This window comes from Coptis chinensis, chromosome 7 (assembly GCF_015680905.1).
Source record: "Coptis chinensis isolate HL-2020 chromosome 7, ASM1568090v1, whole genome shotgun sequence".
Classification (NCBI taxonomy): domain Eukaryota; kingdom Viridiplantae; phylum Streptophyta; class Magnoliopsida; order Ranunculales; family Ranunculaceae; genus Coptis; species Coptis chinensis.
The window spans coordinates 11944758-11966766 of record NC_141462.1 but is presented as its reverse complement, the minus strand read 5'-3'; the positions used below and the strand labels follow the sequence as shown (position 1 = coordinate 11966766).

General features: G+C 42.4%; 1 protein-coding gene across 3 annotated transcripts in view; it reads left to right on the top strand.

The window, feature by feature from the left end:
• LOC147486024 (uncharacterized) overlaps positions 1-18708 on the top strand; it is a 49339-nt gene extending 30631 nt beyond the window's left edge. The window contains exons 1-5 of one of the 3 annotated variants that reach the window (XM_086575194.1): positions 15337-15566; positions 15882-16055; positions 16632-16688; positions 17948-18077; positions 18322-18708. In XM_086575194.1, the coding sequence (XP_086431320.1) occupies positions 15967-16055; positions 16632-16688; positions 17948-18077; positions 18322-18693 (648 nt within the window). In that variant the 5' untranslated portion in view covers positions 15337-15566; positions 15882-15966 and the 3' untranslated portion in view covers positions 18694-18708. Of the gene's footprint in view, positions 1-15336; positions 15567-15881; positions 16056-16631; positions 16689-17947; positions 18078-18321 lie in introns of those variants that run through there. The other 2 variants (XM_086575195.1, XM_086575196.1) reach the window with 2 other exon arrangements.
• Positions 18709-22009: the final 3301 nt, after the last annotated feature.

The window sequence follows — 22009 nt, the reverse complement described above, 5'->3', positions numbered from 1 at the left end:
CTTTTCACTCGAGTCGGATTCGATCAAAACTTTCAAAAATTTCACCGATCGTTTGCCCGGCCGATCGTGCACAAATGGCGTAAAAACAGATCTGGATTCACTCTTCCAGTTATCATTTAGAGAGAATGAAACCATTCGCCAGTTCCTAGGTCGGTTCAAAGCCGAACTGTTATGCATGGAGAGTGGCCTCAAAGAGTCTTTTGCCATACTGGCATTCTCCAACGCCAACCGGTGCGTAACCATACGACCTCTCCGTGTCGGCGATGAGATCGCTGTCGAAAACCCCGGCCGAGTCGTATGCTCGGGTCGACAAATATATTAAGCAGCAAGAAGGTTTGTCACACCACGGTCTATCAGATGACCAAGAAGTCGCAGCGATCTCTGACGACACTCCACCTGCCAAAAAACGATCCAGGTCGCAAGCACCCAAATCAAGCAACCGCTTGGATAACAACAGAGAGTTTGTCTTTGTCGACGACACTCTCCTAGCTACATCTTTGGAAAAGATCAAAGCGAGCCTCATACTTCCAAAATTTAGCGTCGGCAACCCAAGCAGACCGACTGACATGCCCCATCACTGCGCATTCCACAAAGCAAAATGTCACGAGACCGACGCTTACTGGGGGCTCAAACATTATCTCAAAGATCTCATTGAAGCCGGACAGATAAAATAGTACACCAACATTGCTGACGGCGACTTGCACCACAAGCTTATGGCCCGCTGAGTGCATAGCGCAGATCTCCACCCAGGCGCGACAAAACATCCAAGCTCGCTCCCGCGAATGAGGGCGCCCGTCGACCGTTCCCCAAAGATGATCGCCGCCCACACTCGTCGGATCGTGACAACGGCCGAGAACCATCCATATGATCACTTTCCCGGATGATTACATTATTTCTTCCAGAGAAAGCGAAGGCGTGTTGGTGCTCTTCAAGAAATCTATCATTTTTTTTCTTCACAAAAGACCTGCGCCCGCGACATTCGGTCGCCATTCGGGGATATCACCTTCCACAGAGGGTCGACCTCCCAAAGGTCCGCCTCCCTCATAACGATGCGCTTTGTCGTCCACGCCGATCGCCGGCCCGGATAGTTAAGCGCGTCTTGATAGACCCTGGCAAGTCATGCGACATTTTGTTCTACCACACAATTCAGGAGATGAACCTACCCAAGTCAGTCTTCATAGATCCTATCGCTCCTCTTTATGGGTTCAATGGCTCCAGAGCCGACCCAATCGGTGACATTATACTCCCAGTTTCAGTGGGATCAAGAGAGGATAAGGTCAGCTTCAACACGCATTTCAGCATCTTGGACATTAAGTCGTCTTACAACGCCATCCTAGGACGGCGTTGGATTCATCAAATGCAGGTCGTACCATCTACACTGCATCAAGTCCTCCGTTTTCCAGGCCCCAGGGGCATGATGGAGCTTTGTAGCAACCAGCTCGAAGCCTATCACTATAATCAAATCCTCTCAGCAAACAAGACCGCTGAGGCCCCAATCAGCATAAGAGATGAGCCCACCAGCTACACTATGGCCAAAGACCTGGTCGCCGAAGTCAGAGGCAACGCACCAACTCAAAGCGCTGGAGGCTCCAACAAGAAGGCCTATCCATCTGAACAGACTCCGAAAGTTGCCAAGGCTGCCACTCACTCACTCGTCAAGACACCAAAGATTGCTCCCGTAACCAGTGCTCCACCTGTTCAGACCACAGAGGTCGCCCCACCAGATCCCCTACCGCCAAAACAGCTTCTACATCATAATCCAGCTTCTGTTGTCATAACCACAGAAGTCATCCCAGACTCTGTGGTCATAACCACAGAAAACGCTCCAAATCCTGCAGTAACTCCAATCACTCATCAGACCAACAACGCATCCACAGAGCTCAACCCCCCAGAGGACGCTCTCCTAACACAAGCTATGGCACCAGCTGAAGAGAGGCAGCAAGTGAATCTAGGAACGGAAGACGACCCTAAGTTCGTTATATGTAAAGTGGCTAACTTCGACCCCCACTCAAAGCCCAAATTTTGTAAACTTTTTGTCCATGAATAAAGATGTTTTCACTTGGTCGTATATTGACGTGCCAGGTATAGATCCTAGCATTGCCTGCCATAGGTTGAACGTCAACCCTAGTGCCAAACCAGTTCGACAGCGACCTAGGAGACTATCACTACGGTTCCAAAAAGCAATCAACGATGAGGTCGATAAACTCAAGCAAGTCGGGTTCATCCGAAAGGTTGACTACCCAGATTGGATCGCTAACATAGTGGCGGTTCCAAAAAAGAATGGCATAGTCTGCCTATGCGTTGACTTCACCAATGTCAACCAAGAAACACCCAAAGACAGCTTCCCGTTACCAAGGATTGACCGACTTGTTGACCAGACCTGCGGCCACGAGCTCCTCTCCTTCATGGATGCTTATAGTGGGTACAACCAAATACCACTTGCTGAGGAAGATCAAGAGAAAACATCCTTCATTACCGAACAGGGGGTTTATTGCTACAACGTTCTCCCATTCGGCCTCAAGAACACTGGAACGACGTATCAACGAATGGTAACTGACATGTTCCAAGACATGTTAGGAGACACCATGGAAGTATATATTGATGACATGGTCGTCAAGAGCAAAAAGCGGTGACCACCTTTACTCACTTTCGAGCAAAGCGTTCTCCAGTTAATGAACGGCATGAAGCTGAACCCAGAAAAATGCCTTTTCGGAGCGTCCTCCGGCAAATTTCTGGGCTATTAGGTCTCACAGCGTGGGATCGAAGCTAACCCAGATCAAATTCGCGCGTTCTTGGATATTCCCGGCCCGCAGACAAAGAAGCAGATATAGAAGCTATCAGGCATGGTTGCTGCACTCAACCGATTCATATCCAGGGTATCAGACAAGTGTCGACCGTTCCTGGAACTCCTCAACAAAGGCAAGCAGTTCTCATGGAACAATCAATGTCACCAGGTCTTCTCCACTCTCAAAGAGTATCTCACAACACCTCCCGTCTTAGCCAAACCAACAGACGGTGAAACGCTGGGGCTGTATCTAGCAATATTAGACTTCGCTATTAGTTCGGTTCTATTCAAGGAAGACAATAACTCAGAAAAACCAATCTACTTTACGAGTAAGACACTAACTCCAGCCGAAAAGAACTACTCTTACATCGAAAGAGCAGTTTTAGCACTGTTATACTCTGCAAGGAAATTTAGGCCATATTTCCAGGCACACCAAATCAAAGTACTTATCGACCTCCCGTTGAAGAAGATACTTCACAAGGAAAACAAAACAACTCGCATGGTGGTTTGGGCCGAAGAGCTCGGCGAACATCACATCGAGTTCGTCCCACGCACTTCACAGAAGGGACAAATCGTAGCTGATTTCCTCGCTGACTTCCCGGTGGACAATCTACACTGGGAGCCAGAGACATGCATCCTACCCCCCAAGCACAACGACAAGACGGTTTGGTCCCTCTTTGTAGATGGTTCCAACAACCCCGGAGGAAGTGGCGTTGGCGTCGTGTTAGTATCGCCCGTCGGAGAAGTAATGGAGAAATCAGTTCGCATCGACTTTGCGACCTCCAACAATGAAGCGGAGTACGAGGCAGTAATTATAGGGCTTAGAATGGCGCTACAACTGGGTGTACAAGAACTTCACGTCTTTAGTGACTCGCAACTGGTCGTTCGCCAGATTGCTAAAGAGTACACTACCAACGAAGGTAACCTTTCTAAATATCTTAAAGTTGTTAATCGCCATTTCTATCTTTCAAAAGGGCCACCATGCACCACTTTTTTTTGATGAGAACCGCCATGCCAGACAATTTAGCCTACTTGGCTACTAAAACACCGAAGTTTCGCCCGAGACAACTCCTCATTTGGAAGTAGTTGACCGACCTGCCTACCAAGTAGAGCACGTCTTAGAAGTCAGCAACCTATGCCCACTCTCTGAGGATCAGATGAGCCAAACATGGATGCAGCCCATCATAGAGTACATTTAGAAAGGCACACTCCCGGTAGAACAGAGCAAAGCCAGACAGATACCATACCAAGCACGTCGCTATTGTGTTCTGAATAACAAGTTGTTTCGAAAATCTGTTGGAAGACCTCACTTAAGATGCATAAGTCCAACTCAAGGTCAATTGATTTTTGTTGAGATTCATGAAGGAGAATGCGGCAATCATGCTGGAGGTCGTTCTTTGGCCCACAAAGCGATCTCTCCGAAGATACTTTTGGCCTCGCATGCAGATCGATGCCAAAGTATATGTGCTCAAATGCATCAAATGCCAAACCTTTGGCCACAACATCATCCAACTCGCTCGAGAATTGATCAGCATTGCAAGTCCCTGACCATTCCACATGTGGGGCATGGACATCATGGGACCATTCATCCCACAGAAGAGCACCGGGTTCCGCTTCGTTTTAGCTGCAACCGATTACTTTACTAAGTGGATCGAAGCAGTTCCTTTGGCATATGTCAAGGAGTCACATGTTAGAAATTTTATTTGGACTCACATTGTCACTAGATTTGGTCTGCCACACACCTTGGTGATGGACAATGGTTCCCAGTTCAAAGGCAAAACGGTCAAAGAATTTTTGGCCAAGTGGAAGATAGTTCACGCATTCTCCACTCCACAGTACGCTCAAAGCAATGGTCAAGCAGAGGCCAGCAATAAGGCCATATTAGAAAACTTAAAGAAAAAGATTGAAAAGAACAAGAGCCAATGGCCTAACCAGCTAGAGAACATTCTGTGGGCTCATCGCACCACAACTCGCTCTAGCACAGGCGAATCACCATTCTCCTTATGTTATGGCACCGAAGCTGTTATTCTAATCGAACTGACAATCACAACAACTAGATCCGAGCTTGTCGAGTCAGGACATAATTACTCGGTCCTAGCCCGAGAGGTTGATTTGTTGGAGGAGCGCCGCGATCTGGCAGCTATCAGAGTGGCATCATATCAACATATTCTAAAGAGGTCCTACAACAAACGAGTACATCCTAGATCCTTCCAGCCTGGTGATCTAGTTCTGAAAAAGATGCAGGATAACTCCAAACTAGCCACAACATGGGAAGGACCGTACATAGTGGACCGAGTTGTTGGCAATGGGGCCTACTGGATCAAGACACAAGAAGGGAAAGCACTTCCACGACCTTGGAACACTTACTTGTTAAAGAGATTTTATCAATAAAAATTCAGTCTCGTACGCAATCATATTCTTAATCTTCGATAATTCAGATAGTTTAGTTACATTCGTATTGTCAACCACTCCATTCAAATACTTCTAGGATCAACTCCGATAGAACGCCTCTCGGTGGAGCGTAATCGAGACGGGCCTACAAACGCCTCGGCCGAGCCATACGCCCAAATGGTTTAATACGCTCTTCACGAGCAACACGCTCTTAGGAGCTTATAGGCTCATAGCTTCTCCAAATCTCGCTAAGTTGAGGACCTATACTCCTAGGATCAACTTCATGAGAACGCTCTCAATGAGCAGAACGCCCTCAGGGGCTACAAACGCTCTCAGCGAGCAATATGCCTCCAAATTTTAATACGCTTCGCGGAGCGTAACGCCTCGGGAGCTTACAGGCTCATAGCCTCTCCAACTCTCGCAAAGTTGAGGACCTATACTCCTAGGATCAACTTCGTGAGAACGCCTCTCAATGAGCGTAAGCGCCTCGGGGGCTACACGCTCTCGGCAGCGACGCGCTTCAGAGGCTAAATCGCTCATCACGCGAGCGAACGCTATCGGGCTTACCGCCCTTCCGCTTATCTGAATCTCGCTAAGTCGAGAACCTATACTTAGAGGTTCATCGCAGTGAGATCGCTCATTTGAGCACTACTTAACAAGCATATCGCTTTCTTAAACTAAGTCTCACGCTTCATATCCACAATATGCCACAAGCATCATAAGTTTTAACGATGAGCGAAAAAGAGATCAAGCATAAGCAAAAGCATGAATTCCATGCATATTCGTCAAAAGTACCGCTGGCCCAAAGCCCAGACACTTGTTCGCGCTTTCACCGATCTGCTGGGTTTACCTAGGAAATCCATATCGGTAGCTTTTACATTTGTTGAAAGGCATCGAGCTGCCACTTTCGTGGAAACCAGCTCGTCAAATATCTAACCAAAAAGACGAACTGCTCAGGCAGACCTGAGAAACCAGCTCTATTGTTAACTCTCTTATAGAGAGGCTAGATTGCAACATAAACAAACAAAACAACTATTTTCAATGCTTACAAAGAGAAGCTCAGGCAATCAGCATCTTGCATCTGTCACAACATGCTTATCCCTTGGCGCAGCACTGGTCGAGGGGAGATGACTCGCATCACGGGCAACAATAAGCGCGGCGGCGTCTTTAGCTTCCTGGTCATGCTTCTCCAGTAGCTCCACGTATAACTCCGCCCGATCTGAGTGATCCTCACAAGTTCGATCATACTCTTTTTAGCCTTTACGAGCCACCATTTGACACCGCTTTGGCATACTTTCGGTCATAGACGCCAACCGCCTCTGCAGATCCATCATGGAGTTTACCAATACGATCTTCTCCACTCGCCTCATGATGTTTCGCCTTTTAGGGGCGCCGACTTCTTCTTATCGGCCTCCCAAGAATAGCGCATCCTCGCTAGCTCGGCCGCGCCACTATCACCATCACCATCACTAGGACATTGAACAGTATGTTTCAATCTATCATACCCTACCAAGAACTGCACGAAGGACGTTAATGTTCAACCATCCTCCTTCAATCCACAATAAAAGGTATAAACAGAAAGCTTATGAAACAACAAGCCACGTCGGTAGTCTTCAGGGTCGTCTCCAAGCTTTCGCTCTCCAGCTCGGCTTTATCACCATCGAGCACTATCCCTTCTAAGAGGCAGCTCGCTATAGACGCCGAGTGGAAGCTACAATCAGAACGCTTCACCATGCGTTTCTTCCCAGTACGACAATGTAGTAGAAGTCACTCCCAACATCACCACGATGTGGGGACGAGCTGCCAGACGCATCATGGAGATCTTGCTCCCGATCGTCACTCCCTCTGTGACTCGGAGACCTGAAGACGACCCCCCCAGGTCACCCACCTCCCCCTACTTTCACACGCTTGCCTTTCCTAGCGCTAGAATCATCAGCTTTACGCTTACTATGGTTCCCCAGCGAGTGAGATCAGAATGCCATCTCTTCCATCACGAAGGGTGAAGTTTCCCTCGCCCATTCACCACCACCAGCACTCTGGGCATTACGTCTAGCCATTTTCAGACCTACAAACCACATTCAAGCATCAGCGAGCCACCACACAAACAAAGTTTCCGAAGATAAACCACGAATCAAGCAAAGGACAGACGTACCTGAGATGATCAGTAGAAGAACGGAACCTCGCACCGTCTAGGAAAGCAGAGCAAACTTGAAGAAAAAGAAAAGCAAATACTCTTCAGTTTCTCGAAGCAGTTCTATTTATGCCTACGAAATGTCTCTTCCCAAGACAAGTCATAATGGCATCGAGACGCCAAACGGCAGGCCACCTGGCACCCATCATTTCATATCTCCCGACCGCCCATATTCTTACATCGCGTTACGCGACGCCTGCTTAGGAAGCTCCAAAGTAAAGCACGCCCCGGCGCCCTCAACATATGCGCGACCGCACCATTTAAATCGGATATCAAGCCTGAATGGACCGGCAAAGTCACAGTCATCGACACCGCACCCTCCGTACGACAAGTCGCAACAGCATACCAATACTTACAAAGTGCAAACATTCATATCATACACAATACTACTTATAGAAAGCAAAGCAACATGTTTCACATTCACAAAAAGGAGTGAACTGACGACATCAGGGAAGCCTTCGGTTCGCGGACTAACCAAGCTCCGAGAATACTCGGAAATCCAAAGCCGCTTAGCCACTAGTTATCATGATCACCGGGTAAAGAAGAAAAACGAGCTGCCCAGGTTAACCCAGGAAACCAGCTCTATTGTTTACGGCCAAAGGCCAATTACAACCACAAATACCAACAACTTTTTCAAACGACATCATCAAAGTTTTCTGCAAGAACAACATTCAACACTGGGGCAGAGCTCAGATCACCAGTAGATGCCACAACTGCCTCGGTAGCGGCCACATTTAGCTCGCCAGAACACTGAAGCTGATCACTCACCACACTAGTAATAGGGGGAAGCACGACTGCAAGAACAATGCTAGCATCTTCGAGTGGCCCGCCCCCGCGTTCTCCCGAAGCTCTTCGCTCCCTCTCCTCCTGCAGGTCGTCAAATTTCTTCTCCAGTTCCTCCACCTCAGCACGGATGGTGAGATAGGCCTCTTTCGCTTGCAATGTGGAAGTCTTACATCGTTCAACATAGGTTTTCGCTACGACTAGCTGGCCCTTCAACGCTTCCACCTCATGCTTCAGCCCGATCGACTCATTCACTGCAGATGTCTTCTCTAGCATCAAGGCAATAAGTTAGGGCTTCAAAGCATCCAGTTCTTCCTTCCCAGACTGTTGCACAGCTCGCAGATTCAAAAGCTCGTCCCTCAGCGACTCGACCTCCGTCTTCTCCGAGTCAATGAACCGAGCGGCCGCTCTTCGACTTTCTCGATACCTAAATATCACCGCGATAACTTCGCCTGAACATATCACGTTAGCATCAAACAACAAAGAAAAAGCACAATAACACGGTAAGTTTGAATGCAAAGTTACTCACCGTGCACATCACCCTATCCATCCCCCGATTCGACTCCGCTCCCATCGCGATCCGTGTCTTTCCTATCACCGTCCGTCATTTTCTCCAAAGAAACAAGCAGCTATGGTGCGGACTTGTAGCTGCAAATCGGACCTCCCTCACATAGCGCTTCTTCCCGATCACTTCATCTAAATACATCGGGTTGCTCCCCAAATTTCGTTTTCCCAAAGACTGAGTGCCCCTTTACCGCCTTCTTTCAGACCAACCTTCCCCTTCATCCTGCCGGAGGTATCTCCAGCAACCCTGGTCGGAGCGACCTCCATGGCCTCCTCACCCAGAACGCTAAAGTTGGGAATCGGCCTCGCCCTCAAGCTGCGAGCCGCCCTTCCCCCGGTTCGCACTTCACCACCCCCCAGTGGCATCTCAGCTACCCTCGCAACCTTGGAAGGTCGAGACTCTGGGTCATTCCCCTTCCTCATTGGCAAGCGAGACTCAGGGACTTCGAAGAGAACGTCCTCCAAATCGAACGGAGCGTCCTTTTGACCCTTCCCCACTCCAGACCCAGATGCACTAGCACCTCCAGCGGGTCGCTTCACCCCGGCACGGCCTCGGTTCTTATCTTCCCTAGTCACCAGATCACTCCTACGCTTTTCCATCACAGGCTTCCTCGACGTCCTCCCGCTCACCTTACCCCGCGCCCTGGTCTTTTGCATTTTCCTCTTCTCCCTAATTGCGGGTCCTCCCCGTTCTTTAAAGAAATGAGCAACTTCGAAAGCTTCGCTTCTTCAGCAGCTCGCCACCTAGCGAACTTCTCAATCACCTGTCGGCTCGACTCCTTTTCTAGGTGGATATCTGCACAGAGAACGAAACAGTAATTTCATTACAAAATCAGCCAACGCAAGATCAATATTCTCAGAGAGCGTACTGGTACCCACCAGTAAAGTCGCATATTTTATTTTCCACATTGAACCCGCTCGCACAGTAGCTTCCAACAAACAAGAGCGGTCGCTTATCCCATCCAACTTCGTTACTCACACCATCCGCGGCCGACAAAGATAGCTCGAGTTTGCAAGCTAAAGTTCAGTGACCGAGATCGCTTTAATAAGTAATGCTCAATGATATCAAATGACCTTTATCCGGTACTCAATCACGGGGCGCTCAATAGGTCAAAACCTTGAACAACCACCACGTGTTACCCACAAACCGAAACAGGCGCTTTGCCACGGCGGTTCAAGAACTCACAAACCAAATTTGAGAAACGATGATCGCCATGTACGCCTCACCCTCCACGATTATCACCCCATAATTCGATTGGGGTGTACCTATCGCTATAGACCGAGTGTTCTCGTCGCTCATGGATTTCCGCATCGCTACGGTTATCCCATATTTCTCCCTTAAATAAGGGAATGCCCTCAAAGCATGTCTGTCCACTACCCTAGGCGGCGTGACCAGCTAAGAAGACCTCTCTCACAACACCGAAATGCTAGCTTCAGCCAGCCTACAGACGCAGATCAAGCCACATTTTCCTCACTTCCACCTCCCTTAACTCAACTCATCTTCATCATCATCACCCCTCACCCCCCCAATAATACGGACTCATCTTTCTCTTCCTCTTCGTCATCCCAACCAAGAGAAACTTCGCGAACCTCATGAGATCGCGTATCATCTGAGTCAGACATCTCTCCTCTAGCCCTAACAATTCTAGCCACTAGTAACTAATCGAATGTCCTAACAACTCTAGAACAAAGACTAAGCACGAAGCAAGAAGCAGGAGTTCAACAATGGCAGAAAACTAACCTGAAGGTTGTTGCGGTAGTGAAGTGGTTTCTACCAGACGAAGCAGCCAAATGATGTTTCAAAGAACCAGCGAAATTTTTGAACAACCGCCCCTCCAGTTTCCAAGGCATCATGATTACACCCCAACCCTAGCGCATTACTTCGACTTCCAACCAATCGCCCCGCTTTTTCACATCCCGGAAAAATGGGCGCACGCTTTTCTCAAGAATCGCCAGATTCTCCCACGGCCGGTCACGTTGTCAAACATCTACTTCACCACCACCACAGGCAAATAGAGACGCTTCTCTCCAAATCGTTGGATATTTCCACATCTAGCATGACCCATACGCGCTACTGTTTTCTCTCAGTAGGCCGCTTCCATGACCAACGCCCCTCTACCGGTAGGGTCGTAAGGGAATGATATCCCCTTTAGGAATATCAGCGCGTGCTTCAAGACGTGGAAATGTCACACCGACTTGTGGAACCGTCAAGCCTACAAGCTAAGAGAACGTTTAACCACAAGTTAAGGCCAAAGACGCCGCGAACCAAAGCTATAACGTGACTCAACTTGCCTTCTAGAAGCAATCATGAACAAAAAGGCACATGCACGAATCACTCCCACCAGATACTGACCACTGCCGCAAGCTACTTGCCCAGACTACTAATCTCCATCATCACAGCAGACCTATAAAGACAGTTCTCGCGCGCCTCCTTGATCTAGACCCCACGTAGGTGATACACTTTACACGTGGTAGGCGAGGATTCATTCTCAACATCTATAAATACCCCTCCTATGAACTACGCCAGACCTGATTCTTCTCTCCCTCATGAATCAAGAGCAAGATACGTAGGCAGTTCCCTCCTAAACCGAACTCGATCCCAATAATAACCCTTTCCAGTTCGCATCCAACTGTATTTGTAAAGGAAAGCGGAATCACGCCTTTACAAGCACCAAGGTTCTTCTCTCCCTCTGGAATCTGTGATAGAACATATAAGAAGGATCAAACAATCTAACTAGCAGAGAAATCTGTAACCCTACCATCAATGTACTCAACTACATCGTTATATAGTGTAGAGATTGGGAATTATTTTGCGTTTTATAAAAAAAAAACATGTTTTAGTCCCACATCGTCTTTTTATACAGTGTTTATTATGTATTAATAAGTTTGATACCAGAAACCCGACGAGGCACCTTCCACCCACCGCCCTACTTGCTGAGGACATGGCACAGGGAAACACGACCCCTCACTGGGGGGGTCATCGAAGCACTACCACCCCCTTCTTGGTGAAGGGGCACCCATTTTTTTTACTTTTTCAAGTCTCTCTCACCGAAAAACAGTGATTTCAATTAACATGTTTTTACAAATGGTTTTGAAACAACTCTTCTAGTAAAAATAATAAATTATCACTGTTTTTTCTTATCAAAGTTAACCTGAAAACTCCATGTTTCGTGAAAGAGGAGAGGTATATTGTGTCGTGTGATTCTTGGCCAATATGCAGATGCTGAAATGTCTGCTTTATGGAATGTTATTAATGGTTCTAAAACTGGTACGAGTTTCTCTTCTGTTTAGCTTAACTTCAATTTTCCTTATCCAGTGTATATCAACTCTTTCAATATGAATATGTAGATACTATCTCGTTCTTTCAATTTTGATATTCTTCAAAAACATATTTTTTATTTGGAATTATAACGTAGTTGGAGCAAGATTGGTTGCATTGTATATGAGATTGTGAAAAACGACAATTAAAGTTAGCAAATTTGAGAGAATAAATCATTATAATCATTGTCATAACCACACAAGGATTTTCTTTGCCAAACAACTCACTGCTCGTTTAGTATTATAATATGTATGGGCATTGTCAAATTAGTTCTCTATGTATATTTAAACCCCATAAACCCAATATTGGAGTTCAATTCGGATGTTCCAAATAAGATTGTAAAATGTCGTGTTAGCCATATGAATCTGATTTCCAAAGATCACATAAAATGTATGAGGGGACATTATAATTTCATTTTCCCACTCTTTTTGGCATATTCCTCACCAAGGTTCCCGCTCTTATACTATTCCGCCTATTGTTAGATCGTGGTGAATTCATAGTTTTATTAAGTTGGATTAATATTTAAGATAGTAAAAGAGAAAGATAAAGCCACACAATCATGTATTAAGTGCAAGTGTAACTGTGGGAGAAGAAAGAGACAGTGCGTGCGCGCTTCAGTTGCACATGATGAAGGCGCGTGCGCGCTCCGTCGGTTCATGACAAGTTCGACCGACTTCAGTGTTTCTAAACTAGGGAAGACTCCATTCTTAGAATATACATGATTTTGTGCACTTGTGTTGTGCCTATATATATCTTTGTAATGGAACCCTAATAAATCAATCAAGCAATAAACTTTTCTTCTCCCCGTGGGACGAGGGTCAGCGATTGATATCAAACCACTATAAATTATTGTGTTTTTGTCTCTTTGATTAGGCTGTTTAATTCTACATGGTATTATTAGAGCCGAGCTTAATCTCTCCTCTAAATCAACTTAAACCCAATACACTATGTCGATCCAAAACCAAACCCCAAGTCTGCTGAATAACAGAGACTCCATTCTAATCCCTTGGAAGTCATCATCAATTCTCTTGAATGGAGCAAACTATATACCTTGGTCTAGGGTCAAGTTTCGCTTATCGCTTGGGCAAAGAAAAATTAGGGTTCATTAATGATGCAAAGGTGTGTCCTGCCATTGATGATGCCGAATATGAGAATTGGGTTTCTAATGATCAGCTTGTTTGATCTTGGTTACTCAATTCTATAGAGTCTACTATTGTTGAAATTTTTACTTTCTCTGATTCTGTAAAGGAGATGTGGGATTCAAATTGAAGATTTATACGGAAACCAGAACAATTCTCGCCTGTGTGTTTGAACTTCAACTCACAATCGGTCCTTTGCAACAAGGTGATAAGACTTTTACAAAACACCTTGGGAATTTGAAGAAATTATGGGATGAGTTAAACATATATCGTCCACACACCACAAATGCTAAGACTATGTTGAAACGTGCTGAAGAGGATAAAATCTTCACAGTATTTCGTAGTCTTAAACCAGAATATGAAAATGTGGAAAGCAATATTCTAATGGAAATCACTCTTCCATCACTTGCTACTGTTTGTGCAACTATTCAGAGAGAGGAAATAAGGAAGAAAACCATGAACTCGCGCTCTGGTGTTTGTCCATGTCCAGTAGATGAGGCGCGGGCGCGCTCCCAGAATGAGCAAACTGAGGCGTGGGAGCGCTCTAGTGGTCGTCCAGCTCTTCCAATTTCTCGACAATCTGAACGAGAGAGACGACCTCTAGTAACTCTCAAGGATTACTATAAATTTGATAGAGAACTGCATCCTCCAGTGATTCACAAGAATTTTTATTCCTTGCATGACGTTTCATATCCGCTACAGGAGTATATAACGTATGCCAATATCACTTCATCTCATCATGATTTCTTGAGTACAGTCAATGATGTGCAAGAACCCAAGAACTTTAGAGAAGCTAACTCTCATTCAGTATGGAGAAAGGCGATGCAAGAAGAACTTCGTGCTCTAGACGAGAATAAAACTTGGGAGATTGTTATGCTACCTTATGGAAAGAAAACAGTTGATTGTCGTTAGGTGTTTAGAAACAAGTTCAACAGTGATGGTTCCTTAGAGAGGTCTAAAGATCGACTCGTTGCAATGGGATTCACCAAACATATATGGTCAGGACTATAGGGAGACTTTTGCACCAGTTGCAAAGATGAACACGTTTAAAGTTCTTGTATCTCTAGCTATAAATCAAGACTAGAAATTATTTCAGATGGATGTTAAAAATGCATTCTTATACGGCGATTTTAAAGAAGAAGTGTATATGAGCATCCCACCTAGACATCCGAAGGAGACTAAGATTGGATTAGTATGCAAGTTAAAAAAGGCTATCTATAGACTTAAACAATCTCCACGAGCGTGGTATGCCAAGCTTAGTTCTGTTCTAGCTATGACCGGTCTTAAGTGGAGTGATATTGATCCTTCTTTATTTGTTAAGTCTAGCAGGTCAGGCTTGGTGGTTGTTCTTATTTATGTTGATGACATAGCTATCACAGGTAATGACCATATTGAAATTTCTAAGCTCAAGGAGTTATTGCACAAGAAATTTGTCATCAAGGATTTGGGTATTATGAAGTAATTTTTTGGGATCGAAATTGCTTATTAAAAAAAATATATATTTCTAAATCAAAGAAAGTATGTGTTGGATCTTTTGAGTGAAGCAGGAAAGCTCGGGGTAAAACCATCTGATTCTCCAACTGACAGTGGAGCCAAGTTGGACAACACCGGTGATCTTCTTACTGACATTGGTCAGTATCAGCGATTAGTTGGTAAACTAATATATTTAACTTTTATCCGACTAGATATTTCTTATGCAGTGAGCTTGGTTAGTCGTTTTATGCATGCTTTAAGGACTCCACATATGAATGCAGTTTCCAGAATACTACAGTATCTGCCAGGCAGAGGTATTTGGATGTGGAAAAATAGGCATACATCTATTATTGCTTATCTGAGATGCCGATTGGGGGTGATGTCCAGTTGATCGACACATATACCCTTGTTTAAAATTTAATTTACTTTAATTTTGCTTTTATAATAATGTCATTTAATGAAAATATAAAGGGCAAAATGGGAATAAAAAGTGGGAAGTGTATGAAATTTTAAGAATCCAAATTCAGCGAAATTACTTTTTTACCTTTGGTAGGATAGATTATTTACATGTGATCCTTTGTTAAGGTCGTTGCGTTAAAACAAAAAAAAAGCCGCGTGTTCGCGCCATTTTCAATCACAAAAGTCGCCTCGTTTGAAAACAATTTTTGCGTTAAAACAAAGAAACGCCCACAACCAAATGAGAAAAGCCCACAACCAAATAAGAAAAGCCCAAAACCAGATTTCCTCCGCCCTCGTCCCCATTTCTCAAAAACAGAGTAAAAAAAAAAAGAGACCTCCACTCTCACTCTCTCTGGCGATTCCACCCAAATTGAGGATGGAGATTTGTTGATCCTCAAATTCGAGAATGGAGATTTCGCAAAGCGTGATTATTCAATAGTGAATCGACAATGGAGAAGAAAGGTGAATTAGAGATTGGAATTATATTTTGGCAGTTATAAAAAAAAACATGTTTTAGTCCCACATCGTCTTTTTATACAGTGTTTATTAGGTATTTAATAAGTTTGATACCAGAAACAGATGCCCACGAGGCACCTTCCACCCACCACCCCACTTCCTGCTGAGGACATGGCAGGGGAAACACGACCCCTCACTGAGGCTGAACCCCCCCCTGTCATCGAGGCACTACCAGCCCCTTCTGAAGGGGCTCCACCCATTTTTTTTTTACTTTTTCAAGTCTCTGGTTTTTTTTTGTAAACCTCCATTTGTTTTATGCAGGTCATTCAAACTCCATTACCAGTTTAGCCTTCAGTGCTGATGGGAAATTGCTTGCTTCTGGAAGTTTTGATGGGCTTGTTCAAGTATGGGACGCATGTTCTGGCAGCCACAAGTTAATGGGATATGGTTTTACAATTCATCTGATTGTGAAGCTGTTGAAGATTTATTCAGTAGGTATATTGTTATGCGAAAAAAGTTGCATCTTCTATGTTTTTTGCGTGTTTTGTTCTTTTTGGGGTCGTTATGTACTGAGTAGCCATAAGTTTTAATGATGCTTTGTGCGTGTACCATAGCCTTGTTTCTATCTTTTCGCCCTACGTGAAAATTTTCAATGAAATGAAATATCCGAGATTTTACTTATTGAACCAAGCACTTGAGATTGGCTGGGAGTGAAGCTACTCCCTTAGTTAAAGAATACCCACCCAATTACTTAACCAGAAAAATATCTATCACTGTTATTTTGTTGACATTTTCCTTTCCGACTCTTAACGTCTACATTTCAATAGACTAGTTACATGCAAATAAAGAAGACAAATTATGGATTATGGTGGACATTCTTAGACAATTTTGGCCACAATCACTACATATGCCTACATCAGCTCAGTGCTCAGGTTGTATCTTATGATCTCATTTCCGGAAACAAATCAACGGGTTCTTTTGTGTTGCATTTAGAACATAACTATATGTCTGAGATACGAAATCAGTGATTCCTCTTTTATTGGTCTTTAAGCCGTATGTTTCTTCTTTCAGGATACTCAGTGCCTACTCTAAGGTCCCTCCAAAGCTGGAAGTATGTTCAACTAAGAGGTAATATTAGATTCTGCCACTTCAACATGCTCATCAACTAATTTGTAGTATTCGTATACGACTCATGTTCTTAGCTGGTCTTTTTAGTTTTTGTTGTTTGAACCTTTCTATTGGAATACATGATATAGTTTATGTTCTCAAAAGAATAAAAGAACATATCATCGTAAGTATAAGTGGTTTCTCCTCCTTAACGAGGAAAGCTTGTTGAGTTAACCTTGGGTGGTGGGTAGAGATCTAAATCTATTTGGAACTGGTGGTGGAGAGATGTAAGTGGAAGTTAGCATCTTGAAAAGGCAAGTACCTATCAAAAGGTGGTAAGCTGGTTCTCCATAAGTTGAGTGGCTCATGTAAGGTGATTAGAGATGGTGTTATGCATTTTAGTAATATTTCAAGATTTTAGTCATCATATTCAAGATATAAGGTGCTTATATAACGTAGCCAGTTCTTAGCATCTACTAATGTTGGGTTTAAGTCCATATTCTTAGCATCTACTAATGTGGATATCCTGTTTTCTCTATGTTATCCTACTTATCCAGTTGTATGTAGTGTAATATGGGTGGAGACCTTAGCAACCAAAACGCAATACGTAAGCATGGGAAGCAAAAGCGTGAGCGCTAAAGTGCCTTACGTAAAATTTTACCTTTATTCAGAGCGCTCTTAGAGCGTGCATGTGTGTATATAAAAGTGTATATATACAACACATTATATGGAGAAAAATCAAAAGGAATACTTAAAGAGGTTTTACTTGTATTTTTCTTTTATTTTTTTAATAAGAAATGTAATGATTTAAGTGAAAATTCTAGTGTTGTAGATGGCCCTAGTTGTAGTATACTCATTAGTCAAACTCAACTTTTAAATCGTAAATTCATTGTTAGTTGAGTGCTTGCCGTGTTGATCAAACATTTTGTTGCTTGACATTCTCAAAAAGTAATGACTTTTGCATCAAAACCAATAAACCATGTGGTCTGGTATTAATAGTCTGCTAAATTGAGACATGTGATGACACCTAAGAGCATGAGAACAGCAGAACGTTTTGTAAAATGGGAGAGCTGGCCATAAATTTTGGTAAACGCTTTTGTACACGCTTCGATTAAAAACGGGACAGCGCGACTTGAGTGCTCAAGCGGCATCCTTGTCCCACGCTTTAGGTTGCTAAGGTGGAGACTTGTGTATTAGTTTTCTTAATTCAACTCTTTTTGATACGTGGACCAAATATTTAACGAATCTCATCTGCTTTACAAACTAATATTTCTTGGCAGCGATTTTGAGGAATCGGAAACAGTTGGGAAAAATGTGATGGAGGTCCTGTTGGAATCACCATCTTCAAATTCAACTGAACCTAACATAGCGAACGCTCCGGAGGATTCTTCTTTTCTTAAATTTTTTAATGTAAATGATCTTAATACCCTATCCCCATCTTCTTCTTTTCTTTATATATATATTTTTGTTTTTATGAGACGGTGTTAGAGACAAATTGCTGTGTCATTTTACCTTGAGGTTTGCTTGAAAACTTTATGATCGTCATCGTTATTGTCAACCATATTGTGTATAGCTGCCTGTCATTGGTAATTTCTCTGTTTTACTCTGTGACCTCTATGGCTCCCTGACTTTTCTTGTGGTCCTGTTTTTGCAGACAGCTACCAGTATAACAAACGCTTCGAATGCAGCAAACCCTGGACAATACCAACCTCCTGCAGTAATCCCTCCGTCGTTCCGTTCACGAAATGTACCCACCACTGTACCAGCCCTGGAATTACCATATGCACCTTCGCCTAGGTCTGGACCATCATTGCCCTTCCCCAATTTTTCTGAGACAAGCATCATTAGCAACCATGTCACTAATCTTGTAAAGCCGTCAGTATTTCTTATGCAACCTCCTTTGTCTACATATATGATACCATCAACATCTTCTTCCACGTCAACTACTCCAATTAATGGACTAGGCATTACAAGAGATAAAGTTCGTGATACACTTATGAGGCTTGTACAGGTTTGTTCTTTCTAATATACTGTATTTTCACCAAGAATTTTATAAATTAGTACTTTGACTTAGCCTCGTGAACTTTGTTCATTTGTTTGTGGTTTGTTTGATTTTTTTTTTTTTATCTCTATTAATGATTATGAATCATAATAAGAGCAAGTTTGTAGCAAGGCTCTCCGATTTCAGCTAGTAAATGTGTATCCCTGTGAATGTGGCATTGTATTAGAGTGTCCAACTGTTTGTTCTAGGGATCTTGGATATTTCCTCCAACAAACTGACAGCAGTGGATGACATTGAAAAATTGACCAGGTTTAGATGATTTTTCTCGGGTGTTCTTTTTTTTATTATAGTAGGGTGTTCTTCTGTTATTATTACTATCTGGCTTTTATTTTTCCTGGTTTTTCGTCCGTTTTTCCTTCTTAGTCATTGCATGTATAGTTTATTTGACATTTTGACCAGACATTCTTATGGATTTGTTGCTATGTAGATTGAAGATCTTTGGATGAACGACAACCAAATTGCATCACCGGATGGCCTTGATCTAGCTCTTCTTGCCGTTCAAGAGATAAACTCACAAGCATCTACGCTTGAACACAACCCATGTGTAATGATTCTTTATCCGTCATTTGTTTTTTCAAAAGATTTACCTCCCTGGATTGCTTTATCCTTCATATTTGTTTTTTCAATAGATTTACCTCCCTGGATTGCATACTGAATGTGAGGTTTGTCCCATGATTATGTCCTACTCCGTACTGAAGTATTGAGTTGCTTTGTTTCAGAGGGCAAATTTTCTTAACTATAATGAAGACCCCGAGACAGCTTTTTCCCAAAGTCAAGGGCAAATTGATTCTTATACATTCTCATAAGGCTGGGCCTTGAAAAAGGATGAGTAATACACGCTAGGATGTTTCAGATTGTATTCTCATATGCAATTGTGCCTTTCTTGCAACTTGTTTCGCCGTTGTTACCAAATGTGATTTCATCAAATGCTAGTTGCTGGATTCATATTAGTTTTTGTATATTAATTCCGAGAACATTGTAATTTACTTTTATTTTATTATATGGGTCTCGCCACTATATCAGGTTGTGAATATACAAGTGTAGTAATATTTTTGTCACCTTAATTGATCTTGTAGATACAAATCATCAATCACAAACCATTTGGGTGCAAAGGAGGATCACTAGCGGAATGTATGAGAGCAAATAATTTTTATTATCTTTTTTAAATCAATTAAATTAGTGATGCCAAAATGGCATCATAAATATTTGTGATGCCAAAACGATGTCACAAATTTGTGATGCCATTTTGGCGTCACTATTTTTTGCGACACTATTTTGGCATCACAAATATTTGTGATGCCAAAACGCCGTTACAAATTTGTGACGCCAAAATGGCGTCACAAAAAATAATGACGCCAAAATGTGACGCCATATTTGAGGTAAGTATTGTTATATTTTGGATGTACAACAATATCAAGGGATGATTGGACACTTGTTTTTGTTTATAACCAGCATCTAAACAAAGGTGTGGGCTGTGTCATTATGTTTGAACTACTTATTATCTTGTTTGGTTAGTTTGTATCCCTTCTTTCAAACATCCTCTATTTTCATTTTTCGTTCATCTTCATTTGCATTTTTCTCTTACACTCTTATTGTCATCTACTACCATGTTGATAAGTACATGCAATATTAGAAAAAGAAATTTCACATTGGCAAGGTATGTGCATTATTTTTTAACAGTCATGGTAGTCACTATTGATTGATAGGACAAGATTTACACAAGTAGATTATATTAAGTAATCTGCTAAAGATTTGGCTTCTTTTGAAGCTTGGTGAATTTTCTAAGCTAATGTGCTTGGTTTGCTCACTTAAGATGAAGTAGGGTTTGAATATTATATACCCAAAACTCAAACAGATTACTTTGGAACCAAATTATACTATTGGAGTGAGTATTCAATAATGTTATGAAACATCTATTGAACATGCTACTATTTATTTACCTTTTGGTTTTAGGATTTTTGCTGCATACTTTGGCATTGAGAGTCAATTTGATTAGTTGATTCACAATTTCTTACCAATTTCTAATATATAAACTACTCATTTCTCAAATTAAGATTACGAATTGAAGATTCCTAATAATTCCTAATACATACACTACTATAAGTTAATTAAAGTTAGTTTAGCGTATTGAATTCATTAAGTACTTGATGGCACGTCTTGAAGTTGAAAGTGAAGAACACGTCTTGAAGATACTAATTTTATAGTGTTTTTATATATCATCTCCAGTAAACTATAAGAATATACCGATATGTTTAGATATAATAGTATTGGAATACCCAATAATTTTAGAGGTATGGACGGTATACCCAACTTCGTTAATATTGGTGCAAGAGATTGAGCAAACGTTAGGAATTCCAGCACGTAAAAAATAGAATCTCTAACACTCAAATCGAACAAAAAAACACCAATTTCAACCAAACAAACAGAAACCAAAGCTAAACCTACTTCAATATACCAATTTTTGTTATTAAAAGTTTATTACTACTATTATGTTTGTACTGCAACAAAACTTTGTAAGAGTTAGATATCCTGATAACTGTCACAAACAATTCGAGACGGGGTGGAGATGCAACATTTAATGACGGCAATTGGTTTATTTTATTTTATTTAGAAATGTGGGTGAAGGGGTGAACTCGTGTAGAAAAATTAAGAATAGAAGATTAAAAAAATTTAAAATATAATAACACAGAATGCTCCCCACAAAGGAGGGGTTAACCAAGAAGGATATACCAATTCATCACGTTCTGGTGGAACAGGCAATGCTTTAATCCAATATATGAGCTCAAATACTAAGATTCTGTTAAACGAAGATAAAGGAAAAACCTTAACACTGCCCCGGTTCGGTGGTCTTAGAGATGGTCAACAAAGAAAACACAATTAATCCCAAAAAATCAAGAATAGATGCAAAATAAATATGCTAAAAAAAACTTACAAATCAATGGACTGATTAAACTGCGATAAGCATCTATACCTGAACAAACAATTTCGTGTATGTTTCTTTATTTATGGAATCCGTCAATACTAATAAGTCAGGTGAAGAAATAAGGAAAAGAGAGTTTCAGACTTTCTGTGGTCTAAGCTATATTTTATTTTATCTTTAAACAGAATTTCTTGCAAGCAAGCTCTTGTCTTATTTATCTTATCGTATATTTGAGTGTGTTATGCCATAAATAGTATATATTGCCATATATTTGAGTGTGAAATGCTCATACTAGCGATTACCCAAACAAAATACGCCAAATGTGAGTTGTTGAAGCCAAGCTCCTCTTTCATATTCCTA